Source organism: Apium graveolens, chromosome 9 (assembly GCF_009905375.1).
Source record: "Apium graveolens cultivar Ventura chromosome 9, ASM990537v1, whole genome shotgun sequence".
NCBI lineage: Eukaryota > Viridiplantae > Streptophyta > Magnoliopsida > Apiales > Apiaceae > Apium > Apium graveolens.
The window spans coordinates 71,485,153-71,510,413 of record NC_133655.1 but is presented as its reverse complement, the minus strand read 5'-3'; the positions used below and the strand labels follow the sequence as shown (position 1 = coordinate 71,510,413).

Below are 25,261 nucleotides of genomic sequence, written 5' to 3'. Positions count from 1 at the left end.
AGTCTACCAATTCCTGACTTCAATTTGCCAGTCCTCAGCAAGCCAAAAAGAACAAAGTCAAGAGCAGTCAAGAAAGTGAAGTTGTCACCTCTCAAATCCAAATCTCTAACTAAAGCACAATCCAAAGTCAACAAGGGAGATTACATGTACTTGTGTGACATCAATGAATTCTCTGATCTAAATCTCTATCTAGATGAACTAGAAGAAGTAAGAGGGATTGATGCCTACAGGAATCTACCTGAAAGGTTAGTTTTCAAGTACAAGGGAGGAAAGGAGATTCAATGGCCACTTCACAAGATTCTTCAAGAAAGCTAAGCTGTACTGATAAAGGTTTATTCATCAGATAGAAGAAAACAACAGAAAGCTTGGAAAGAGATCCAGATCTTCAAGGAAATAGACTAATCTACTCAGGCTAGAGGAGCACCTTGAAAATGACTGTGAGCAAATTTTTGTACATTTTGTTAATTGAAGCACTTTACAGTTTTATCTACTTACTTTCAAAGTTGTATTTTTAGGGTATTTTGTTATCATCAAGTTTTTCTTAATTTATGGATACAATTCCAGTAGACATAAATTGGGGGAGATTGTTGTGGATATGTTGTGAACTTGATGATTTCATTAACAAAACACCTTGGTAGATTTTACTTAGTGAAAAATGTAGCACTCGACGGATAAGGATTATAGTCCCGACGGATAACTCAATATAGTCCCGACGGATGATGATTTATTATCCATCGAGTGAGTAGCTTGTGTAACAATAAGTCTGTAGCACATTTCTGCATACGTATTATTTAGATTCTGTAGTAGTACTCAAGTCATGTTGACTATAACTAGATATGCAGAATAGGTTGATTAATTGTACATAGATGATGTCTTGTAATTCTGCATAAATGAAATGAAGTCAAGTGCCAGATAGCTACCTGACGGATAAACAACAATGCCACTCGACGAATGATCAACAAGGCAACCCGACGGATGATCATGAACCCGACGGATAAAGAATTCAAACATCTGTTGTCAGTGACAACACAGTCACATGCGTCGAGTATATGCAAATGGAATTTGGAAGCCTATTCAACTGGGTTTTAGAGAACAAAGAAGCATTTTCATTTTCATGCTATTATGAAGATATTCAAAGATGCTGGAATAGAGTAATGAAGTAGCACAGTATTAGACTTGATAGTTTTTATTTTATTATCTTGTCTTATTACTTTGTAATCTTGGTGTTATATAAACCAAGAAGTAGCAAATAGAACAACAAGCAACTGAGCAAGATTATAACTCTCAGAGAAACATTTGTAAGCTCTATTCTTAGCATTTCTCTGTAAACTTAGTTGTTCAAATTTGTAAGCAGCTGTGAGCTAATTGCTACACAGAGTTCTCTTGATATAATATATATCTCTGATGGATACAGTCAAATCCACCAGAAAGTTTTTAAAGACTTGTATTTTTAATTACTTGTGTATTGATTCATTTCAAGTTATTATTCCGAAATTTGTAAATCAATTCACACAGTTATATATTATTAAGATAGAACATTTTATATTTTTGTGAAAAAGTTTCAAGAATTCCATTCAACCCCCTTCTGTAATTCTTCTTGCATTGTTAGGGACTAACAACGTCAGTGTAAACGAATTCTGAAAAGCTTAAAAGGTAGGCAAGATGATGCATTGATTGAGCTAATGAAAGAAGAGAAAAAAAAGCCATCGGAAGTATATGCTCAAGAAGAAATTTTTTGGCGTTAGAGATCAAAGCAATTGTGGCTTCGCGAGGAGGATCAAAATAGTAAATACTTTTATGCCTCAATGAAAAATAGGTGTACCTTTAACCAAATTCGCAGCTTAAAGAACGAGAATGGGAAAGAAGTACAGTGGAATTTTGGGTTGGAAGATGTCATAACGGGCTACTTATCCAAGTTATTTACAGCCTCAGTAACACATTGGACTGAAATCATACAATGTATTGATAATAAAGTCACAGAAACTCAGAATTCTATGTTATTAAGTCCAGTTGAAGCAAAGGAGGTTAGAGAGGCGTTATTCCATATGTACCCGGACAAGAGTCCAGGGCCAAATGGAATCACTCCTGGTTTCTATCAAATATTTTGGAAAGTTGTCGGGCAAGATGCAGTGACAGTGGTGCAGCATTTTTTCGAGCATGGGCACGTTGAAAATCAACTCATTCAAACTAATATAGCACTTATCCCCAAGAAAAAGCACCCTCAAGTTATGATCGATATACGCCCCATCTCTTTGTGTAATGTGGTTTATCGAATCATCTCTAAAGTTCTAGCTAACAGACTCAAAAGGATCATTGATGCGATTATATCGGACACTCAAAGTGCCTTCATTCCTGGAAGGCTTATAACTGACAATATCATGATTGCACATGAATTAATTCATTACATGAAAAGAAAAACCACAAGAAAGCAAGGATGGATGGCACTATAAATTAATATGAGCAAAGCTTATGATCGCGTTGAGTGGGATTTCTTGGCAACAGTTTTGAATAAAATGGGATTTAATCAAAAAGTCACTCAGCTATTTATGGCATGTGTTTCTTCTGTTCAGTATCAAGTCTCTCACGTTGGCAGGCTTTTTGGATCTTCTTGAGGTATTAGACAGGGAGATCATCTTTCTTCCTGTCTATTTCTAATTTATATGGAAGGACTACCATCTCTTATTCGTGAGTATGAAGGTAAAGGTTTGATCCAAGGAATTAAAGTAGCTAGAACAGCTCCACCTATTTCACATATGTTTTTTGCAGATGATTGTTACATTTTCTGTAAAGCAGGCGTGGAGCAAGCACACCATGTTCTAACTATGTTGTAGTTATTTGAGAGGGCTTCGGGTTAGCAGATTAATGTTGATAAATCTACTGTGCAATTTAGTAGAAATGTGTGTAGCAGCCTTAAAGCAGAATTGAGGCAACAGCTGAGGTTTACTGAGGCAGGAGATAACAATATGTATTTAGGCTTACCAAGTTTTTTGAATAAAAAAAATCAGTTGCTTTTGGCTATATAAAAGAAAGGTTGCAGGAACGTTTACAAGGCTGGGATAAAAGCAATTTATCAAAGGGAGGAAAAGAAGTGTTGCTAAAATCCGTGGCACAGTCACTCCCTAACTACACTGTGAGTGTTTTCTTGCTTCCATTAGAGATTTGTAAGGATCTGGAAAGAACAATATGCAAGTTTTGGTGGCGAACTAACTCCAAAAAAGCGAATTGCATACATTGGATGTCTTGGGACAAAATGACCTCGAGGAAAACAAATGGTGGAATGGGCTTTCGAAGTATCAGGGACTTCAACATCGCTCTTATTGGCAAGCAATCTTGGAGATTATTGGTCCACCCAGAAAAGTTAGTGTCCCGAATTTTCAAAGCAAGATACTATTCTTCAGGATCTTTTATGACAACAAAACTAGGTAGCAACCCTAGTTATATATAGAGAAGCATATTTGAAGCTCAAAGTTTGATCAATCGAGGTAGTTGCTGTCTAGTGGGAAACAGTCAATCTTTATCAATTCTGGGAGTTCCTTGGCTCCCAGATGCAGATGATCCGTATGTGCACTCTACACATGAAGCTCTTCTTAATCAAAATGTCTCAGCTCTCATGGTTACAGGTGAAAATAGTTGGGACAGTGATTTGATACACGATTTATTTGATGATCATGATGCAGGCCTCATTTTGTAAATTCCTTTAAACAACTCCAATGCTGATAACTGGTATTGGAAAGCTAAAAAGTTAGGAATTTACTCAGTAAAGAGTGCATACACGTTGCTTACAAACGCGATTTACAGTGTTCAAAGCGCTAACAATTAAGGCTTTTGGCGGAAACTATGGAATTTAAAAATTCCACCCAAGGTCAAGAATTTCCTCTAGCGTGCTGCAAGTAATTGTCTTCGTACAAAGGATATGCTCAGAGAAAAACAAGTTCCGGTAAATCTCTTATGTCCAGTATGTAATATCGACCAAGAATCAATCTTGCATTCGTTAGTCCTATGTTCTTTTGCTGATAGCTGTTGGAATAAAGCTGCATTGCCAATAGTGGTGGGTAATTTCAAATCCTTTATTGAGTGCTCCAATTAGTTTTTGACCAGAGAACTAAGGATGCAATACAAATAACAGTTTTGATGTGCTGGATGCTTTGGAATAATAGGAATGATCTAGTGTGGAATAAAAAAAGAATGGATATTTCAGAAGTGTTATTTTCAGCAATATCTGTCCTTAACAAGTGGCAGTATGTCCAAGACAAGTCTTTCAACAATACCTTGAGTTTTCTCACTCAAAACGAAGGTCAGGATAAATGGCAAGCTCTAGAAGTGAATAGAGTTAAGGTTAATGTTGATGCTGCACTTTTTGATAGCCCTGCACGATATAGTTTTGCTTTGGTTGTTCGTGACCATAGTGGTAAGCTTCTTGAAGCAGTTTCCAAGTGTTGCCGGGGGACGATAAACCCAGCTCTTGCAGAGGCAATATGAGTTCGAGAAGCTCTAAGTTGGGTAAAGGAGCGGAAGAAGTTAGACTTTGTGGTGGAGACCGATTATTTGTTGCTGGTGCAGTGGATACATAGCTCCTATAATGCCCTTAGCTATTTGGGAAGAGTAGTAAACGAATGCAGAGCTATCTTAATTGGTCTATAATCTCAAAAGGTAATGTTAAAGTTGTTAAACTGTTAACCAATAGCGTAGCTCACTATTTAGCAGGTATAACTCTTCAATAGCCGATAGTAGATGGACCATATAGACTTTTATAATGTAATAGGTAATGATTTGAGATAATAAAAGTCTTTTTTTTTGTGGCAAAAAAAAAAAAAATATATATATATAAATAAATAATGAGGACTCCATTATCCTGCAAAAGACGAAAAATCACAGTTGTTAAAGCAGTGGCGATGGCTTCTTCAGTACCCAATTCCCCCTGGCTTTGCCCTATAAAACCAACAAAAACATCATCATCATCATCATCATCTCAGTATTCAGGCCCAAGAAGCTCAACATTGAAGCCCATCAAATGTTCATCATCATCTGACAATCCTTTAGAGCCCAAAAAACCAGTTGTTGATCCTGTTAAACTTGCATTTGAGAAAGCCAAGTCATACAAGAAATTCAAAACTACCACCAACCCAGAGAGTGTTTCTGATGATCCAAATGGTGGGTGTGTGTGTGTGTCTATATAATATATATAGATAGATTATATTTACACTGATAAATGAGTTGTAGAGTCTATTTCTTGGCTAAAGATCGGATTTTTATTTTTCTTTTTTGTATATTCTTAGTATTAGTAATTGAAATGGTGCATTCTTTTTTGTTGAAATATGTGTGTTTATGTGTGTCGATTAATACCTTCATTGTAATCAAGATTATATTGATGCTTTCATTTTATCAAATTTTGTGTGTCTTTTTGCTAATTGATTACACACACCAGAGTCGAACTCTTGACCTCCCGCAAGGGGACGAGAGCTCAACCACTGCACCAATACTTTGTTGGCTTTATTGTAATGATGATTGTATTGATCCTTTCATTTTGTTGAATTTTGTGTTTTTAGTGTGTGCATTAATAATTTATTGTAAAAAATATTACATTGATGTTTTCATTTTGTCAAATTTTGTGTTTTTTTTTGTGTTTGTTGATTAATGACTCTATTGTAATGAGGATTGTATTGATGCTTTCATTTTTTTGAAATTTGTGTGTATGCAGACGCTTCGTTATCATCTAATAAACCTGTAGAACCCCCTGTTGTTGATCCAGTAAAACTTGCGTTTGAGAGATCAAAGGCATACAAGGAATCAGAAACTATTGCAAAGCCAGTAAGTGTTCAACAGCCAGCTGATGATAGAGTGAATAAATTTGACAGGTCAGAGTTTGGAGGTTCTAGTGGTAAGAGTAAGGATGGTGCTGATGCCTTTAGAGTTGCAATGGAGAAAGCTAAAGATTACGGAGAGACTAAAGGGGGGTTGGCGGAGATTAAAGGAGTGGAAAGTAGTGAAGGAAATGCAGGTATGGGATGTATATTTGGGAAAAAACTTGTGTAAATATGTATAGAGAAATAGATAGATATGTGTATGTATATATGTGCATTGAATAAAGAGATTGTTGCATCTGTTGATTCAATATTAGTTTTTTCTATTTCTTAATGTTATAAACTTTATAAAGTACTGCATCCGGACAAGAGAAGGTCATATTGATGCAATTATTCTGTTAAAATTTGTGTTTGTTTGTGTATGCGTGGGTGAGTGGATTTTTTACTCTATACCATTGAAGATTATATTCATGTAATCATTTTATTGAACTTTGTGCATGTTTATTTGTTATAAATTGATTAATATATTTAAATAAAGATCATTTGTTGTATTTTGGTTTTTATGTGGGGACTAACCACTAAATCTTGAAAAAGATTGATATGTGTATTACGTTATTAGAGCTAGTCTAGTCGCTTAACTAAATCCTTAAATAATATAAAAAAAATAGCTCTTAGTAACTTAGGACATGTATAAAGATTGTTGTCTCCAACAGTACTCTTTATACTCCTTCCTTATTCAATATTTTATTATTAAAAGTGCATTCTATCAATAAAAGTACTATATATATATATATATATGAGAGAGAGAGTAGTTTTTATAGTTTGCAGAAAATATTAGGTAGGAGATCCTTAATAGGAGGGGACATTACTTAAAAATAAGTAATGAATGAATGCTCCTAGTGATTTAGGAACCACTTTGAGATTGTTGGAGCACTCATTTTACTCTCATTCCTTAAATTTGAAGTTAGGACTTGGGAGCATGAATAGCTAGTCTATCGGACTTGCTCCTAATGGCCTTGCTCTGCTGATAATTAAAGTTGCAAGGATTTTTTGTGATCAGTATCCAAAGGAGGAACAAGCGAAATTCCTAGGGTCGAGAAAAGAGCTAAGAAGGAGAAAATGACTGTTTCGAGCATTGATTTTGTGGGTCTTAACTTTTCGGATAAGAGGAGTAGCAGGGGACTGCCTCCAGGTTTGGTTCCAATGATGGACCCTTTTTCTGATACAGATGAGGTGGAGATTATAGTAGGGGATACTAGCAAGTTTGAAGCTACAACGAAATCAAATCCTACGACTGTGGATGAAAATCAGGATGTTTATAAGCCAAAGGTTTCTACATGGGGAGTTTTCCCCAGGCCTAGCAACATTTCAAAAACAGTAATGTTCTGCCCTGCACAGTTTTGTTTATTCTTTGAACTCGGTTTTACAAAAATTTGTCCAGGTTGCAGTTGCTACTTGTATATATATACAGATTGCATTTAAAAAATTACATGTCTGTCTTACTTTATTAGTGGATTGCATTATATATCTTGCACATCAGGTTTGTGATTGAGTCTTGCTAAAAGATAAATAATTACAATGTTCATTGATGCGGTCCACCTTCTAGTGGTGCTTATGCATCTAAATGTTTTCACATACATGCCCTTTTGTCCTCAAGAAGAACAAAACATAATCACATGCAGTTTTTAACCCTTGTAAGCAGAGGGAACATGATACCGCCATCAACATCACATGCGTGTTATATGTTGTGATCATATCAGGGCTCAAATGAGATAATTCTACTGCTTTTATCCGAGTCTGTAGTAAATGCTTTCTATGCAATCTTTTATCCTCTATTAAAGTCTTTGGTAATTAGCTGGTTGGTTTAATTGATGCATAATCATTTTGGTTTCTGTTTATGCTGCAATTAGGAAACAAATGCAATAGGTATTATTTTATCAATGGTGACAAAATGTTGATAGCAACATTCACTTATCTACAAATTATAAGGAAAGGTAGATGAAGGTTAAGTACCAAAAATAAAATACAAAGCCATCATCACCTAGACATAACTCAGATCTTGTGGCAGATGCTGGGTCTAGCCAACTTTGTAGTGACTGTCTGTAACTTCAAAATACCAAGAATATCTTTAATTATGATTTTCTTTCCTGTTGTGTGAAAAAAGAGGTCCAATATGTCTGCAGGTTTTCTTAGCCAACAGGAGTTTAATTGGTAGTTCTTATTTCATAGTGTTGGAACTTGGGTCTCGTAGGGTTGAGTGCTTACAGAGCGGCTGACCCTGTTCGTTTTTCTAAGTTTTAGGTCCACTGAAGTTTGGCCCTTAATAGTCTGGAAAAACTCAGAAGGTTGACAAGAAAAAATTAATACTTAATTGTTCTACCCCTCCCCCTTACAATGTTATTTAAGCGGCTTCAACTACAATTTCATTTTGAGCATGCATTTTTTTGTTGGTTTTCAGTATGGTGGTGGTAAAGTAATACGTCCTGGGGAGGCTCTTGAGACAGCAGAAGATAAGGCTGCCAAAGAAGCTCGTACAAGACAACTACTTGCTGCCTATAAAAAGAAAGTTGGCTTAAACATAGACCCGAAACTAAAATCTGAATGTCAGAAGGTACACCATATCCTTATTAATTACCGGTGTTAAGATTTAAAGGACTATTTAGTAATCCTTTTTTGCACTTGAAATATATTGCAAAGCTTTCTTTCTTATTGATAGTGATCTTATACGTAGGTGTTGAATGACGGGGACTTGCTGATGGATCGAGGGATGCTCGAGGAAGCTCTGCCGTTTTATGAAAGTGTAATGGATAAGTTACCATTTCAGGTAATCGGAATATTACAATTATTATTACTATTCTTGTAAGCATTTCAATGATGCTATTATAATATTATGTTTTTTGGTACCACAAATTAAATAGTACTGTCAAATTTATCAGGCTAATTAAATAATTATAAAAAAGATGTTGCTAGAAAACGATAACTAGCAATCCAATGGTACTTCAGTGGTTAGTATGTGTTTCTAGAAACAATAAAAGAAACTGAACATAAAAATTATTCTAAAATTCCTTAAGCATGTGCATGTGACTAATTTCAATATCATGATCATTAATACCAAATGGAATTGTACTGCAAAAACCATTCAGCTGATATTATAATTTAAATATGGAAATGATGTTGCATGAAGGAACTGATGTTCCTTCATTTAGGAAGGTTAATTATAGCTTCTATTAAATAAAAATTAGATATTTGGGTTAAACAGATGTAACTTTATGTTTCAGGTATTTTTTCGCTAGCCAAGTTGCAAACTTGCAGGTAAATATATTGTGGTGACATTTTTTTGAGAAAGAGCGAGAGGTGATTGGCCTTGACACTAAAATAATATAATTAGGCCAACAGATGCTGGTATATCTTAATGATGGAACATCTGAAACCTTTAATAAAATCAATTGGCCTTATTTAAAGATCCTGAAGACTTGTATAAAGCTCACATAACTTGCCAACATGGGCTATTTTATGCTGGTTCTCAGTACTGCTACTAACTAAAATCAGTTTTCTTTAGAATGGTGTTTTTTTGAGTGATCTGACGGCTTAAGAAATATGAGAACTATGATTCGAGGACTCGGAATTCAATAATTCATTGAAGAGATAGCAAATAAACAAGCTCTGCTAAACAATGAAGAATGAACAGTAACAAACAATACCAGATCATTTTGAACGCACACTATCCTCTCCTATTTTCTCTTGCAGCAAGAAGGGTCCAGAGTACTTGAATGGGGTTAAAGAAGCTAAAAAATTATTAATAAACACAATACGTTCTTGTCTTCCATCTGTTTTTTAAGGTGTTTCTGGGCCTTATTAATTTAGCCGTAGGAATCGTTGTAATCTACTACGCAGTTACCAGTAGCTGGTTTTGTGTTGGTTGTATATGATAGGTAGGATTCTCTTTCACGATTTTCTTCTTCCTAAAATTTCTTGTGTAACAGCATGATATGTTCTGTTGCAGACTGAACTTCATGGTTTAGCTGCTCTTCAATGGTCTATATGCCAAGATTCACTTACCAGGTACCTATTTTGACGAATACTTTCTTCTGATATTATTTGTGTTTGATATAGCATGCATATGCAGACATGTAATTCTTTCTCAAATTACAATCTAGAAACCTTTTAGAAATGCAAGTTGATTGAGAGCAGAACATCAGCTGAAGGCAATGCCAAATTTAAACAAAATAACTTGACTTATCCAAATGGTGTTACAAGGTGTAACCATTTATTAATAGATCTCCCTAGATGCATACCAACTTCTTGATTCGGAATGATCAGCATCCTATGAGTGGAGCATCTTCAGTGGAAGAAAATGAGTAGCTCTTGTCTAATCACCCTATGTTGTCATAATTGCATAATAGTCAACCAAATGGAAAAAATTATTACTCCACCTGGTCCCCCAAACTTATCGGCAAAATTATAGTTTTTAGTAAATGGGAATTTAGGTAGCTCTGCTTTTTGTATGAAGATTAGTATGAACTATGTTAGAGTACCTACAAATTTTTTAGTATATATCACAATTATAATTTAAGTAATACAATCGTGTTACAGAAAAGCTCAAATGAGATGTCATTGTGAAGCTAGAAAGTTCAAATATAGTAAAATTTTGTTTACGTGCACCAAGTGAAACAGAAGGTATCAGATCTTAAACATGAGATTTTGTAAATTATTTGCTTAATTTAGATCAACGGCATTATAAAATATTTATTCTTTCCCAAATGTAAATTAAAATTTGATATTGTGTTTACTTAAAGAATACATTAGCATCCCATGTATCAATAGTCCTTGATCATGTATAAATATCGAAGTTTGTAGCTAGTAAAATTTTCTTTCTCTTTCAACCCTTGGTTGCTCGGAAATGCTTCAATTACTTATTAGTAGTTTTCTATTTTGCTAAAATTAGATCATGCTGGTATTAATTACATCTTAGAAGACACATGCACTTCTTTTAAAAACAAATGTTAAATGTAGTTTATTCAGTAAATTTTCATAACACTTGTATGGTATTGTAGTGTAAAGGAGACCGTTCATAAGCTTTTGTTTATTTATTCGTTGTATTGCATAGTAATCTTCTTATTGCTCCAGTATAGATAATAATTAGCTACAACATGACAGGGTGAACGACGCTCGTGGAATGTATGAAAAGCTTCAATCTCATTCCAATGTTAGAGTGAGGAAGCAAGCTAGGGATTTCGTGTTTGGCTTCCAGGTACCTCATTGTGGACCCTGACTATAATGGCAATATTAGTCTTAGGTGAGCATCAAAGAATCTATGGATTGTTTTGGGCAGAAAAGTGCCAATTATATGTACATTGTAATCTCAAAGCAAAATGGTAATAGTAAAATGAGTTTAAACCACCTACAAGTAGTAATTTCGGCTATATAATAACTTAGATAATTTCATTATGTAATAACGTTATTGAGTGTATAATATAAGTTTATAATAGGATAAGTTTACTGATGTATGACGAAGTTTGCGATCAAGTAATTGCATCAAATATTATATCTTTTTATGTCAGATATGATAAGAATCTAAACAAGTATAAGGTGATGCCCGTGTCAGTTATTTATTCTTGTAGGTAATTTAATATCTAAATAACTTGTTGCAGGCCATGGAAATGTTGAAGGTTAGAGGATCGATGCCTTCTCGGACAAGCACAGGTTACCAAAATTATTTTGATGCTTTTGTCAAAGATAAAACTGCGTATTCCCAGGAAGAGACGGTTACTAATGAAGGTGCATTTAGCGAAGTTCTTCCCTATATGGTTTTTTTATGTTGTCCTATATTAATAGTTCTAGTAATTGCTGTACAGAAGGGAATATAAATTGCCATTTAGTAATTGTAGCTAGGATGTTAATCATTATAATCCTGTTGTATATGGTTGGAGCTTACCGGATACATGAAATATCCGGATACATGAAATATAAAGAGTAAATATTGATTGAGGTTGTTGATGTCCTACATTTTGTAATATCATGTTTCTATGCTGCCTTGTTCAATCTCGAAGCAGCGGTATATTTCACACATCTTTGATACAAAGAGAAGTTTTTTTTTCTCAATATATGCAGAACCAGCATAAGATGCACATTTGTCAAATGTGTATGTGTATGGTCTCATAGAGTCTCTATAATAGATGTTACTGCCTGCGAATAATTGTATGCACGTGACTCGTTCTCTATATGTATTTATTCGGACTCGTTTTCTACATGCATTTATTTTTTTAGAATGTAACAGTAATTTTGGACTCTTAAAAATGTAACAGTAATTTTGGACTCTTTATCTTGTTACAAGGGACAAGCCAAAAACAGGCACAGCCCAACATATGGTTTGCAAGTTAACATCGGAATCATAACATGTGTGTGTTGTTTCATATTATACACCAGAGACGTGTGCAGAAACGTGTGCAGCAAACGATTTTTAAGCCCTTGGATGGTTGATCCAACGGCTAAGATTAAAAACAAAATATGAATGGGATCGGGGACAATGTTAGCGGTCCGCTATAATTACCAAAATACCCCTCGCACACGGACCGCGGACAATGTCCGCGATTGGGGTCGTTTTTTTCTTGCAGTTACCTAGCAAACCACACAGAAATCATAACAAAAACACATAACAGCAACCAACACAAAACACACACAAAATACACAGAAAATGCAGATTGAACACACAAACGAAGCAAACACTCCATTTGAATCGTGCCCTTCGTCCTAATTACGGGTATATAATCGATCCCCTTTTATTTATCAATTTTAATTCTTTATATTTTGGTGTTGATATGATTTTATTCAAGCAAATTCATAATTATTTTCTTGATTAATCGGTAGTTTTGTTCGATAATACGTGTATATGCTTTAATTGTATTCGAAAATTAGGTGTGATTTAGGGTTTATTTACTTCCAAAATTAGGGTTGCTTTTATTAGGGATAAGCAAATATGTGTAGTGATTTAATTGAAAATTAGGGTAAGTTTATAATTCGAATTTTTGGAAAATTAATTAGAAATTATTTGGAAATTATTTGGAAATTAATTTCGAATTTTGAGAATTAATTGGAAATTAAATTTGAATTTTGGGAAATAATTGAAAATTATTTTCGAATTTTGGGTAAATAATTCAGTTCGAATTATTATTATTTAGTTCAAATTTTAATTATTATTTAATTTGAATTATTTCAGTTTGAAATTATTCTTTAATTTGAATTATTAGTATTTAATTCGAATTTTTCGGTGTTTTAATGGTATTTAAATTCGAAGTTGTTTTTATTATTTAATTTGATTTTTTTGTTGTTTTGATTGTAATTTAATTCAAAGTTATTGTTATTATTTAATGTTGAATACATGGTGATTGAATTTTGTTTACAATATTTTAGGTGCGGCTAATTTTGATGATTTCGGAAATATGTTGCAGGGTCCGAATGTGCATAACGTTGTTTGAGATAACCGATATCATGTTAGTGAGGATGTTTGGGACGGTGTACGGAGAGTGAAGTTGGATAGCTATTCCGGAAATAAGTATTTGAAGGATTGGAAGTTAAGAAGACTACATAGGGATTTGTTACACATGCTCGGGTTTGGGATATTTGCAGACCCTCATGTTGTTTTGGATACTATTACCAAGTTGATATCGACTTTGGTAGAGCGTTGGAGACTGGTGACCAACACTTTCTTCACGAGACATGGGGAGATGACTATTACTTTGGAGGATGTGGACTTTATTCTGGGCTTGCATGTTGAGGGGGATGCATTGACATGTGGGGTGATAGAGAACAAGGCTCATTATTTTGTTAGTAATTGGTTTGAGCCTTTGACCGATGAGGATGTGGGGGAGGCTTTGTATCGTAATAATATTAAGCTATCTTGGTTGTTTGACAGATATGGTAGAGAGAAGCCCGAGAAGAATAATATGTTGGCCACATTTGTACATATGAAGGCGTATATTTTATTTGTGATGGGTTGTATCATCTTCCCTACGAATAGCAGGTCTTTTGTTCATGTTCGGTACATCCACCCTCTGATTAATATGCGGGAGATTCCTTACTATGGTTGGGGTGCAGCTGTGTTAGCTCACTTATACAGGGGATTAGAGAATGCTGTGAGGAAGGGTAGTAAGACCATTGCTTGTTGTGCGTGGTTGTTACAGGTTTGGTCTTACGAGAGATTTTCTCGCATTGGCGTTCCAGCACGGTCCCCCGGTCGGGAGGATTATCTGGTTGCTAAGGGATGGGCATATTCTACTCATCAGGGTGTTACAAAGAAGCGTAGAAAGGAAGGTCCTCACCACAATTTGCCATTTTATAGGGGTGAGTTTGATGGTGTTGCTGGTGATGAGGTAGTTTGGAGGCCATATGCTAGATTTGAGGAGGTTATGGATAGTGAGATAATACAGGCACATTTAACAGGGTGTGGTCGAGTTCCCCTCGTATGCTATGATATGGTCGAGTAGCAGCATCCAGACAGGGTGAGCAGACAGTTTGGTGCCAGTCCCCAGATTCCATGAGCGCCAGTGAACATGGATGGTTACAGGGGGCCTAAGGAGGCCACGTTTGCAGGAGAGGATTGACTTGTTCGGTGGTTCATTGATATTGGCAGATGGGCCAGGTTCTGTTCAGATTTAGATGTTGATGACTCAGTTGACATTACTTCTGAGGCTGATTACATGGCGTGGTATGCGGATGTATCTCGTGTGCAAATAGGGAAGCCAGAGCCACACCCTCAGAACCAGTACAAGACGAGGGAGTTGTATGATAGCCTCGAGGGATATGAAGTCACTACAAGAAACAGGTCAAAAGACATCGGTTATAAACCGATGTTAAAATTTTTTAAAAGCGATGTCTTTGCATGTGTAGAGAAAGGTCCAGACATCGGTTTTAGACCGATGTCTAAGATACTAGTAGACAACAGTTCTAACTTAGAAACTGATGTCTTTTTTCAAATATATTACATTTTAACACATGAACACGAGTTCAATAATAGTTTATCTTTTAATTTCTATCAATTTAAGCATGTGTCACACAAGGAAAAAAAAGACAAAGATACCATTCATGAAAATTAGGACGCTATAAAAAGTACTTTTAACATTGGTTATTTTATGAATTGATGTAAATTATAATATTAGACATCAGTTATGTAAGCTTGTATTTAAGATAACTTTTGAACTGTTGTTAAAGATGTAATTTAACATCTGTCATCTTAAACTAAACTGATGTTTTGTTCATAAGAGACATCAATTGTTATGTAATAAGCTGATGTCAAACCTCTATATGATATCAGTTATTTGTTAGGTTTGATTGGTATATGAATCATGTTCTTGCATACATATAAACCAAAACTATATCATAATAGCCAATTTTATTTTCATCAACAAACATCTAATACCACCAGTTTTCTAATATCCTATACCACAAGTTTTTTAACATCCAAATATCCAATATATTAGCACCAGTTTACATCCAAACATCCACCAAAATACAAACATCAACAATATGACCTTAATTACACATAATTGGATTTTACTAAAATATAAACATCTAAATTACAAACTTTAAGTCTATAATTAGTGCAAAGGCTCCAACTTCATAAGGGGCTTTTACTGTACAAGTGGCCACTATTGTAGACATGAAATCAGAGGCATCAGATGTGCCTGCATTTATGGAATGGAACTGGAGGAGATTGTGATAATAATGCGGAGTTTTGGAATCAAATGGAACTTCCAGCAAAACCAAATCTACAAAAGAAAGTATTGTTAATGTTAATGAAATAATGAATGCTATCATGACATCAACGGCAATGCATGATATTGCTCTCCCACCCCTGGACATTCTACTGAAACTGTGAAAGTTAAATATAGGATTAAAAATTTAAGCTTAGAGATGTACTAATTAAGACTAGATATGGAAGCACAACAACATATTATAAAAATTGACAATTTAGAAACAATCACTTGGTAAACATGAAAATGGCCGTACCTTCTCCAGACCAAGAAAGAAGATAAGGTCTACAAATTTTTGCTTTTACTTGCAGAACAGAAATATTGTTGGTAGTTCAGAAGAGGGTCTTTTATCTTATTTTTCATCGTTAACAAGTTGGAAACTCGGAGGCACCTTCTAGTTAGGCAACTGTAATGACGAGCAAATCAACTAATCTTGGACTTCTTCTTGTTTCTTGTTTGATTTGAGATACCACCCAAGGGCACCCAAGAGAGTAACAGTACCAGCTAGAACTGCATAATTTTGGTGTTTATCAGTTGAGACTCCAGATTCCGAGGTCTGGCTAGTAGCTTTAGCATCGGTTACAGATCCAGACTCCCCTGCAGCTGTTGGTGGTTTCTCTTCTGGATTAGGACCCTGAAATTAAACCACACCAAGAATAAAATTTTATTTTCTGGGTCAAGACTGGAGCGATCATCTAATTAACATGAATTTAACTCTGTATGTAAGACATAGCCTTAACATAACTATGCTTAAGGAATTCTTTGAACTGACATGGGAAATCTACTCTAATAAAGTCCAAGGCAAGCTGATGTGTTGTTTACAATAGCCAACTGTAAAATATTTAAGTACACCAGAATCTTTTCTATTTATGGTTATATATAATCTTGTACAAGTGATTGTTAGGACGAAAACACGCGCTAATATTACACGCAAGTATACGCGTTCGCAAGTTATATAGAATTAATTCTAATTCGTTCTCACATAGACTCTTTTAGGTTAATTTCAATCAATGTACTTATACAACAATGGTATGGCTATTATTCAATACTAAGATGATAACAAATTGAGATTAATTATAACTACGAGATTTTACTAACTAATATTAACTAAGAGAATTAAAGTTGATTAATTTATATGACACAAAAATAAGATTCTAACTTCAGTAAATACTTCATTCAATAGCCTTTTTGTTCTTAAACTAATCATGTAATGGTGATGACACTAATCAGATAACACGAAACTAGTAAACGCCAACTTTCATTCTACGAATACCCTACTACCAGACATCCATAAAAAAGATAGAAGCTGAATAGACACCAATTATATTGAGACCCTATATGTCTATAGAATTTGACAACATAACGGTTTAATGCGCAAATTATCTATCATGATTACATAGGGCAAGTAATATGGTTAAAATTATCTACGAATCATGCATAACGAATACATGAACCTATGCTAGTATGGAAAGTTCTAAACCCCTATATTTACTTTCGTTTCAATAGAGATTGACACGCTATCTTATAAGTTCGCGATGCTCATAAGACGAATAAGCACAACCTATACTAGGATATCATACAATCACCACACACTAAGGTATAGAAACAAATTAACTAAAGAAATCCATTAGAACCCCACGATAACGATTAGCCAATAACCGAACTCATCATTACCGTGGGTTCTGATGAAATCATGGTATAATAAACTAAGCCTTTATAAACTGAATAATAAACAAAGTACGTTAAACAAGAGTAATAGGTTCAACAAAACAAGAAAACTAGCATCCAAGATTGCAACTTAAAACAAAGAATCACAAGAATAAACTAGATCCTCTTCGCCTTGGTTGTATTTGTGCTCCTAGGTCTTCTCTATTTTTTTTCTCTTTAGTCTCTGGTACGTCATTCTTATTAAAAATGACCTTAAGTTGTCATTATATAACAGCCCAATCAATCCAGAAGCCCAGAAAATCAATCTTCTACTTGCAACAGGATTCTGAAATCCCAACCTGGTATGGCCGCGCGCTTCACAGCACGGGCGCGCTGACCTTCTGGAAAAGCTTCAGCTTTTTATTTTCTTGGCTGGTTTGAGATGGCTTTCCACAAGCAAACTTCCTAGACACCCTCCTGGCACCAAGTTAACACCAAAGCAATGCTAAGCCTCCTTGATCCCTTATTTATGCTTGAAATGCGAAATACTACAAAAAAGCATCAAAAACACAAATAACTTGAGTACAAAACACCAATTCAAGCCTTTATAGAGCCTTCTAAGTGTAAATAAATGCCACTTAACACACCCCCAACTTGAACCGATGCTTGTCCTCAAGCATAAATAGACTCAAATAACAAGAAATAAAAATGCATGAATGCAACTACATGAATGCAATGATCCCCTCAGATTAACTAAACCAACCGACGAGCAACATCTCAACAAATGCAGTTATTCACACAAAGATCAATCAAATCTCAGAAATCAACTTACAAACTAAAAATATGCGTGGGTGCAGATGCTTAATAGATATACTATCGCAACTAGATCAATAATCATGACTCACTACTCATCAAGTCAATCACAAGGTTATAAAAAGAATAAACGCTAAACTCAAAATGACTGATAACACTTCTATTTTTATATCGGAGTTATACACGGATTCATGCTTTTATTCATAACACATAACAACACAAATATGCTTATTTGACCGTGCAATGAGTGAGGTCCACAAAATACTTATACAATAATACCCATGTAACGAGCGTTAGGTTAGTGGATCCCAGACTATAAAAGCCTTTGGTCACTAGGCACAAAGTCCCCTAAGAACTTAATAACTTGAGTATTAAAGAGTCCACTCGTGATCAATTATGCATCAACACATATATTTTTTTCTTTTCTTTTTTTCATTTTTTCACTTTTTTCATATATTTTTTCAACAATTTCTGAACGAGTGCATTTCGCTCCATCTCGCTCAACCCTAGACTACTCATATAAAATATGACCCGGCTACTAGCCATTTGACACCTAGCCACAACAACTAGCAATGAAATCCAATGTTTTTCTTCAATTTTTAAATATCCATGTTATTTTATCATTAAGAGAATATCATACATTCTAACTATAAACAAATGATTAAACCTCGACAAACAACAAACCATGATCATGATCTAGCACTCAAGCAACCTATAAGACTTAATGAAATTCTTATTGCTTCTAGCATGCAAATTAACTCAATTGGACTTAACATCACAAAATATGACATCACTACACTAGCATCAATATCACAAATCAATCGGTAAAGTAAACTTAAGGGATCATGTTATAATGCAAATTCAACTAAATGCTGAAAGAGATGTGTCCTAAGTCCAATCATGTATGATGATTTAGGAATAACTTGTATGTAATCTGTTTTGATTTCATTGATATTAATAAAAGACTTCTTTTGGTTTTATTGCGGGCTTTATCTATTTAAGTGTTTAAATAAGATATACCATAGTTTAGAGTAAAGCTTTTTATGGATTATGATGAAATCATAATAATGAGACCTAAAAGATGATAACTCTAAACTTAAATATTTCCTGGTCGTAGGATTACTAACTGGTAATTAGTAATCTGCAAAGATCGGTACATACTATGCATGCTTCATTATGAAGGATGTCTGTTCTCATAGACATTTGTGTGGTGACACTATAACTAGTATGTAGGTGCTTATTATAGAATAAGTTCACTGAACATGACTCACACAGCTGAACAACTGATGGAGTTCACTCACGTATCAGCAGTTGTTCACATAGTGATAGTTGTACAAGTATCCTTAGACTTGAGGTCATCATAGTCATCTTGTGTATACTGAACTATGCTTTGGTTTAGTTCTTAGTCTCCATGGACAATTATAAGGGCTCTACTGGGTATAGGAATTTGTACACGAAGAGAGTGTATGATCAATAAATGATCTACCCCCTCCAATGAAGGAAGAGAATGTTCAATGCTGATCCACTTATGCTAGTTCAGGAATCTCTGGCCAGAGTGAATGAAATTAGAAAGGAGTTTCTAATTTATATTAAATAGAACTAAGTATAGTGAATGGGAAAGCAAATGATTAAATAAGATAGGCTTGACACAAGTTCCATGCCTTGTATTTAATCGTGACATTGCAGGGTAGAAGGAATTGATTGTACGGTAACTACTCACTGAATAGGTTCTTGGTATTCTAAGCAGTGAATTCGTATTATTCGGATAGTCGCGATATGCTGAGAAGTATCCCTCACGATGTAGAATAAATATGATTAATTTATTAATTAATCATATTTAATAAATTAGAGAATTTATATAAATAATGATAAAATAGTTTTATTATTATTTATTTCTATTACCGGCTTAATATTGAACCTACAGGGTCACACCATAAAAGAGAATGATTTAATGGTGGAGGAATTAATTAATAGTGGCTGGTAATTATTTATTTGTGAAATAAATAATTAATTAGCAGATTTAATAATTGATTAAATGAGATTTAATTAATTCTTAATATTATTAATTAAGAATTTAATTTTGGAAATTAAATCAAGTGAGAGAATTATTTTTCTAAAGTGTTTAGAAAAGGGATTAATGATTAAAAGGTGTTTTAATTATTAGTTAATTGGTTAATAAGAATAATCAATTAAAGGGTTAATAATAATAATATTTTATGGAAAATTTTCAGCTGAAAATTTTGCCTATTAATATACTATTATAAACCCTATTTGCCTCATCCCAAATAAAAACCCTAATTCTAAAGTAGAAATAGAGGGAGACAACTAATTCTCTCAACCTCTTCCTCCTCCATTACATTGATCTCTTGGTGGATACCGGTGGAGTGCTTCACACTTGAGGAGCAGCTGCTAGGGATCTCCGCTCATCGTTCTTGGATCGCTATTAAAGACCTTCATCTTTCCATTAACGTAAAGCTTCTTAAGGTAAACATACTGAACTACGAATTAAATACTATTTTTCGCATGGATTCTGCGGAGGGTTTCGATTTTTTTTTAAAATTTAAATTTACATTTTTGTTGCGTTTATGTGCTAAAAACCCTTCAAATGCAACATACTAATCATCCAAAATAAACTAAACCACTACATGACAAATATGCAACTATATGAATTAAACTATCATAGATATGCAAACTATATAAGACTCACATATAACATATATTCCTTAACTATCACCCCCAAATATAAAATATTCACTGTCCTCAGTGAATATAATAGTAAGGAATCAGGCATACCTACTCGGAATCAGGGTCATCACCCTCAATGGGTGGAGTGTCAGGAGTGTCAGGCGGCGGGTACACAGAATCCTCACTGAACACTGGCCACTGGATGTCAACTCTTGTGGCTCTGAATGCAGTCCCCAACGCCTAGGTAAGGTCTTGTGCAAACCGACTATTGATGTCATGCATCGCATCCATCCTCCTCATCAAGCGCCTATATTGCGCTGAACTCAAACCAGCACTGGCCTCAACATCCTGCTGCCGCTGCTGCGAAGAACTAAGCTCACCCCTCTACACTCTCCAAGATGCCCTACTAGCCTGGACTGAACCACCAGCATATGTCTGATCCGCTGGTCGTCCACCCGGCAAGTGATCAAAAAATAACCAGCCCCTTTTCATCCGGCTTTCCACCGTACCACTCCTGCATCACTGCTATTGTCGAACTGTCAATCAGTGTACTGGGCATCTACAGCTGCTCGTGTGCGGGCCAATGAACTCCAACCTCCACACACAGCTTCGTCACAATGGACGCATAGGGAATACAGCCCGTAGTGCTCCCTCACAGAAACCTCAACATATCCTGATAAATCACGGACCCCAAGTCCACATAATCACCCTGCAGAATACCCCACAACAGCTTTGCCCGGTCCACCGTAACATCATGCACATATGATAAAGGAATAATGTTAGCACAAATAAAAGAGTTACATGCGCGGGAATACCTGTTCATGCACGAGGTAGGGAAAGTGACATACTCGTTCGTGCCCATCTTGAACCTCCAATGCGTCTCAGGCACACACAATGTAGCAATAATCAAGTTCAGGTCAAAATCCTCTCCGGTCTTAGCATTCCAATCCTCCTGCTCTGGCCTCCTCTCAGGCTGGTTAATCACCCTCCGAATAGGCTCAGCATTGTAATCCACCGTCAACCCCCTCACCACAGTAAAACCATTATTATCAGCCTTTGAATTCGTGTAAAACTCGTGAACCACACTCATGGGCACAGCTGCGGGTGCCTCACAAAAAGCAATCCAACCCATCTCCACAATCATCTCCAACAACTTACCATCTCTCCCCATGGCAGAAAACCTCGCTCCTTGGCTATGGACTTCAAAAGCAGCCTCGTATACTCCGCCTCAGCCTCCGGAGTAGAAAACCTAGGCCTTACACTGCCAACACTCGAAGAATCTGTGGTGCTGCTGCTAACTTGAGTTTTTTGTCTCTTGGGTTCCATGGTAATCGAATAAGTTTGAGAGAAAAGATATAAGTAAGAGAAATTTAGAGTTTTGAGAATTGAAAAAATGACGGAGAAGATTGTGTATAAGTAAGTGTATATATAGGGTTAGGGATTAGAATTAGTTTTAGAAAAGAAGTGGGATTTGATTAAGGGAATAATGGGAGTAATGGGGTAATTGAAACTGATTTGGAGAGGGAAATATGGAAGGTGAGAGAGGGAAATTCGGGTATAGACTGATTGTGTTTTTGATTTTTGATTTTTCTATTTTTTTCAGCTTCAGGGGACCAGCGCGACCGCGCGCTATCCCAGCGCGGGCGCGCCATGTTTCTGGAAAACCAGCGCGGCTGCCCCGCTAGGCAGCGCAGGCACGCGCAGTCTCTATACCTTCTATAGTTGACACTGAAATTTTTCATTTTTTTTTATTTTTTTGGAGTTTTCTTCTTTTCTTCTTCCTCTATATACTATTGTACAATAAACTTGGGTTGCCTCCCAAGAAGCGCTTGGTTTACGTCGCTAGCTTGATGTAGAACCCCGAGATCAAGTTTTCAATAAAACGGCACTAACCACCTCACGGTTTGCCGTATCCCCATAGTAATGCTTCAACCTCTATCCATTCACCTTGAACGCTTGGCCTGGATCATTTTCAAAAATCTCCACCGCTCCATATGGAAACACAGGTTTGATAACAAATGGCCCTGACCACTTCGACCTCAATTTCCTAGGAAAAACGCGGAGACTAGAGTTGAACAAAAGAACTTGCTGCCCTGGCACAAATGATTTGAGCATTAGACCCTTATAGTGCCACCTCTTGACTTTCTCCTTATACATCTTATTATTCTCATACTCTGGAAGTCAAAACTCATCGAGTTCATTCAGTTGAAGCATCTTCTTCTTTCCAGCTGCATCCATATCAAGGTTCAACTTCTTTAAAGCCAATACGCCTTGTGCTCTAACTCTACAGAAAAATGACATCCATTACCATAAATCAACTGAAACAGCGACATGCCTAGCAGAGTCTTGTATACTATTCGATACGCCCAAACAGCTTCATCCAGCTTCAAAGGCTAATCCTTCCATGATGGACATACAACTTTCTTTAGAATACGCTTGATCTCTCTATTAGACACCTCAGCTTGACCATTAGTCTGAGGATGGTAGGCTATAGCAATGCGATGATTCACATTATATCGCTGCATCATAGCAGTGAACTTGCGATTGCAGAAATGCGATCCCTCATCACTGATTATTAGTCCTAGAGTCCCAAATTTTGTTAATATCTGCTTATGAAGAAAATTAAGCACTACCTTAGTATCGTTCATCGGCAAAGCCTTGACTTCCACCCATTTCGACACATAATCAACCGCCAACAAGATATACTGATTATTGCAAGATGAGACAAATGGCCCCATGAAGTCAATTCCCCAAACATCAAAGACCTCAACCTCGAGAAGCGCATTAAGAGGCATCTCATCCCTCTTAGACATATTACCAATACGCTGGCAGCGATCATACTTCAAAATGAATCGATGCACATCCTTAAACAATGTAGGCCAGAAGAATCCTGCTTAAAGGATGCGGGATGCCGTTTTCTCTCCACCATAGTGGCCTCCATTAACAGTCGAATGACATTCTCGCAAGATACCCTCTGTCTCGCTATACGGAATATATCCCCTGGTGATTTGGTCAGCTCCTTGCCTAAACAGAAACGGTTCATCCCACATGTACCACTTCACCTCATGAAGAAACTTCTTCCTTTGAGGAGAAGACAAGTCTGGAGGCATAATGTTACTCACAAGGTAGTTCACAATGTCTGCGAACCATGGTTCTTCCTCTTGCACCCCAAACAACTACTCATCGGGAAAAGACTCATTTACCAATGTCTTATCCTGTGAAGTTGTACTTGGATCTTCTAACCGAGATAGATGATCAGTGACTTGATTCTCAGTATCTCTCATGTCCTTGATCTCCAACTCAAACTTTTGAAGTAAAAGAACCCATCGAATAAATCTAGGCTTCGAGGCCCTCTTCGAGAAGAGATAGCGAATTGCAGCGTGATCAGTGAAAACTGTCACCTTTGTCCCAAACAAATAAGATCGAAACTTCTCAAAACCGTAGACAATGGCTAAGAGTTCTTTCTTAGTAGTAATATAGTTCAGTTGAGCACCATTAAGGGTTTTACTAGCATAGTAGACCACATGAAATACATTGTTCTTTCTCTGCCCAAGGACTGCTCCAACTGCATAGTCATTTGCATCGCACATCATCTCAAAAGGCTCATTCTAATCAGGTGCAGTTATGACAGGTGTCATGATCAATTTCTTCTTTAAGATCTCAAAAGCAGCTCGACACTCATCATCGAGCTTGAAAAGAACATTTTTCTTTAGAAGATTGTACAAGGGTTCAAACATTTTCGAGAAGTCCTTGATGAAACGCCGATAGAAACCCATATGGCCAAGAAAGCTGCAGACTCCCTTAATAGAAATTGGTGGAGGAAGGTTTTCAATTACCCCCACCTTGGCTTTGTCCACCTCAAGACCTTTACTAGAGATGTTGTGCCCAAGAATAATGCCCTGATGCACCATAAAATAAAATTTCTTCCAGTTGAGATCCAGATTGGTCTCAACACACCTTTTAAGAACTGCGCCAAGATTTTGCAAGTACCCATCGAAAGAATCTCCGAACACGGAGAAATCCTCCGTAAATACCTCCACATTATGACCAATCATGTCAGAGAAAATGGCCATCATGCATCTCTGAAATGTGGCAGGTGCACCACACAAACCAAAAGAAACTCTTCTGAAGGCAAAAGTACCAAACAGACAAGTGAAGTTAGTCTGTTCCTAATCCTCCGGAGTGATACAAATCTGATTATAACCCGAATAGCCATCGAGAAGACAGTAGTACTCATGCCCAGCCAACCTGTCAAGCATATGATCAATAAAAGGAAGAGGGAAGTGATCTTTCCTTGTGGCTTTGTTCAGCTTCCTGTAATCCATGCAAACTCTTCATCCCGTAACTGTTCGAGTAGGAATGAGCTCATTCTTCTCATTAGCAACCACTGTGATACCTCCTTTCTTCGGCACACACTGAACTGGGCTCACCCAAGAACTGTCAGAAATAGGATAGATGATCCCTACATCTAGCTACTTGAGAATTTCCTTCTTCACCACCTCTTTTATTATCGGATTAAGCCTTCCTTGTTGCTCAACAGTTGGCTTACTTCCTTCCTCTAGCAGA

The 25,261-nt window shown here is 36.1% G+C and overlaps 1 protein-coding gene across 2 annotated transcripts; it reads left to right on the top strand.

Annotated features, from left to right (window-relative positions):
• The first annotated feature begins 4,838 nt into the window (after positions 1 to 4,838).
• On the top strand, positions 4,839 to 11,879 carry LOC141684009 (uncharacterized). Of its 2 annotated transcripts, none has more exons than XM_074488841.1 (8): positions 4,839 to 5,151; positions 5,699 to 5,998; positions 6,862 to 7,178; positions 8,260 to 8,412; positions 8,533 to 8,625; positions 9,805 to 9,863; positions 10,959 to 11,052; positions 11,453 to 11,879. In XM_074488841.1, the coding sequence occupies exons 1-8, from the start codon at positions 4,893 to 4,895 to the stop codon at positions 11,666 to 11,668; spliced, it is 1,491 nt and encodes a 496-aa protein (XP_074344942.1). In that variant the 5' UTR covers positions 4,839 to 4,892; the 3' UTR covers positions 11,669 to 11,879. The 2 variants fall into 2 exon arrangements, with proteins under 2 accessions (XP_074344942.1, XP_074344943.1); XM_074488842.1 differs by having other exon boundaries at positions 10,959 to 11,097; positions 11,453 to 11,590.
• Positions 11,880 to 25,261: the final 13,382 nt, after the last annotated feature.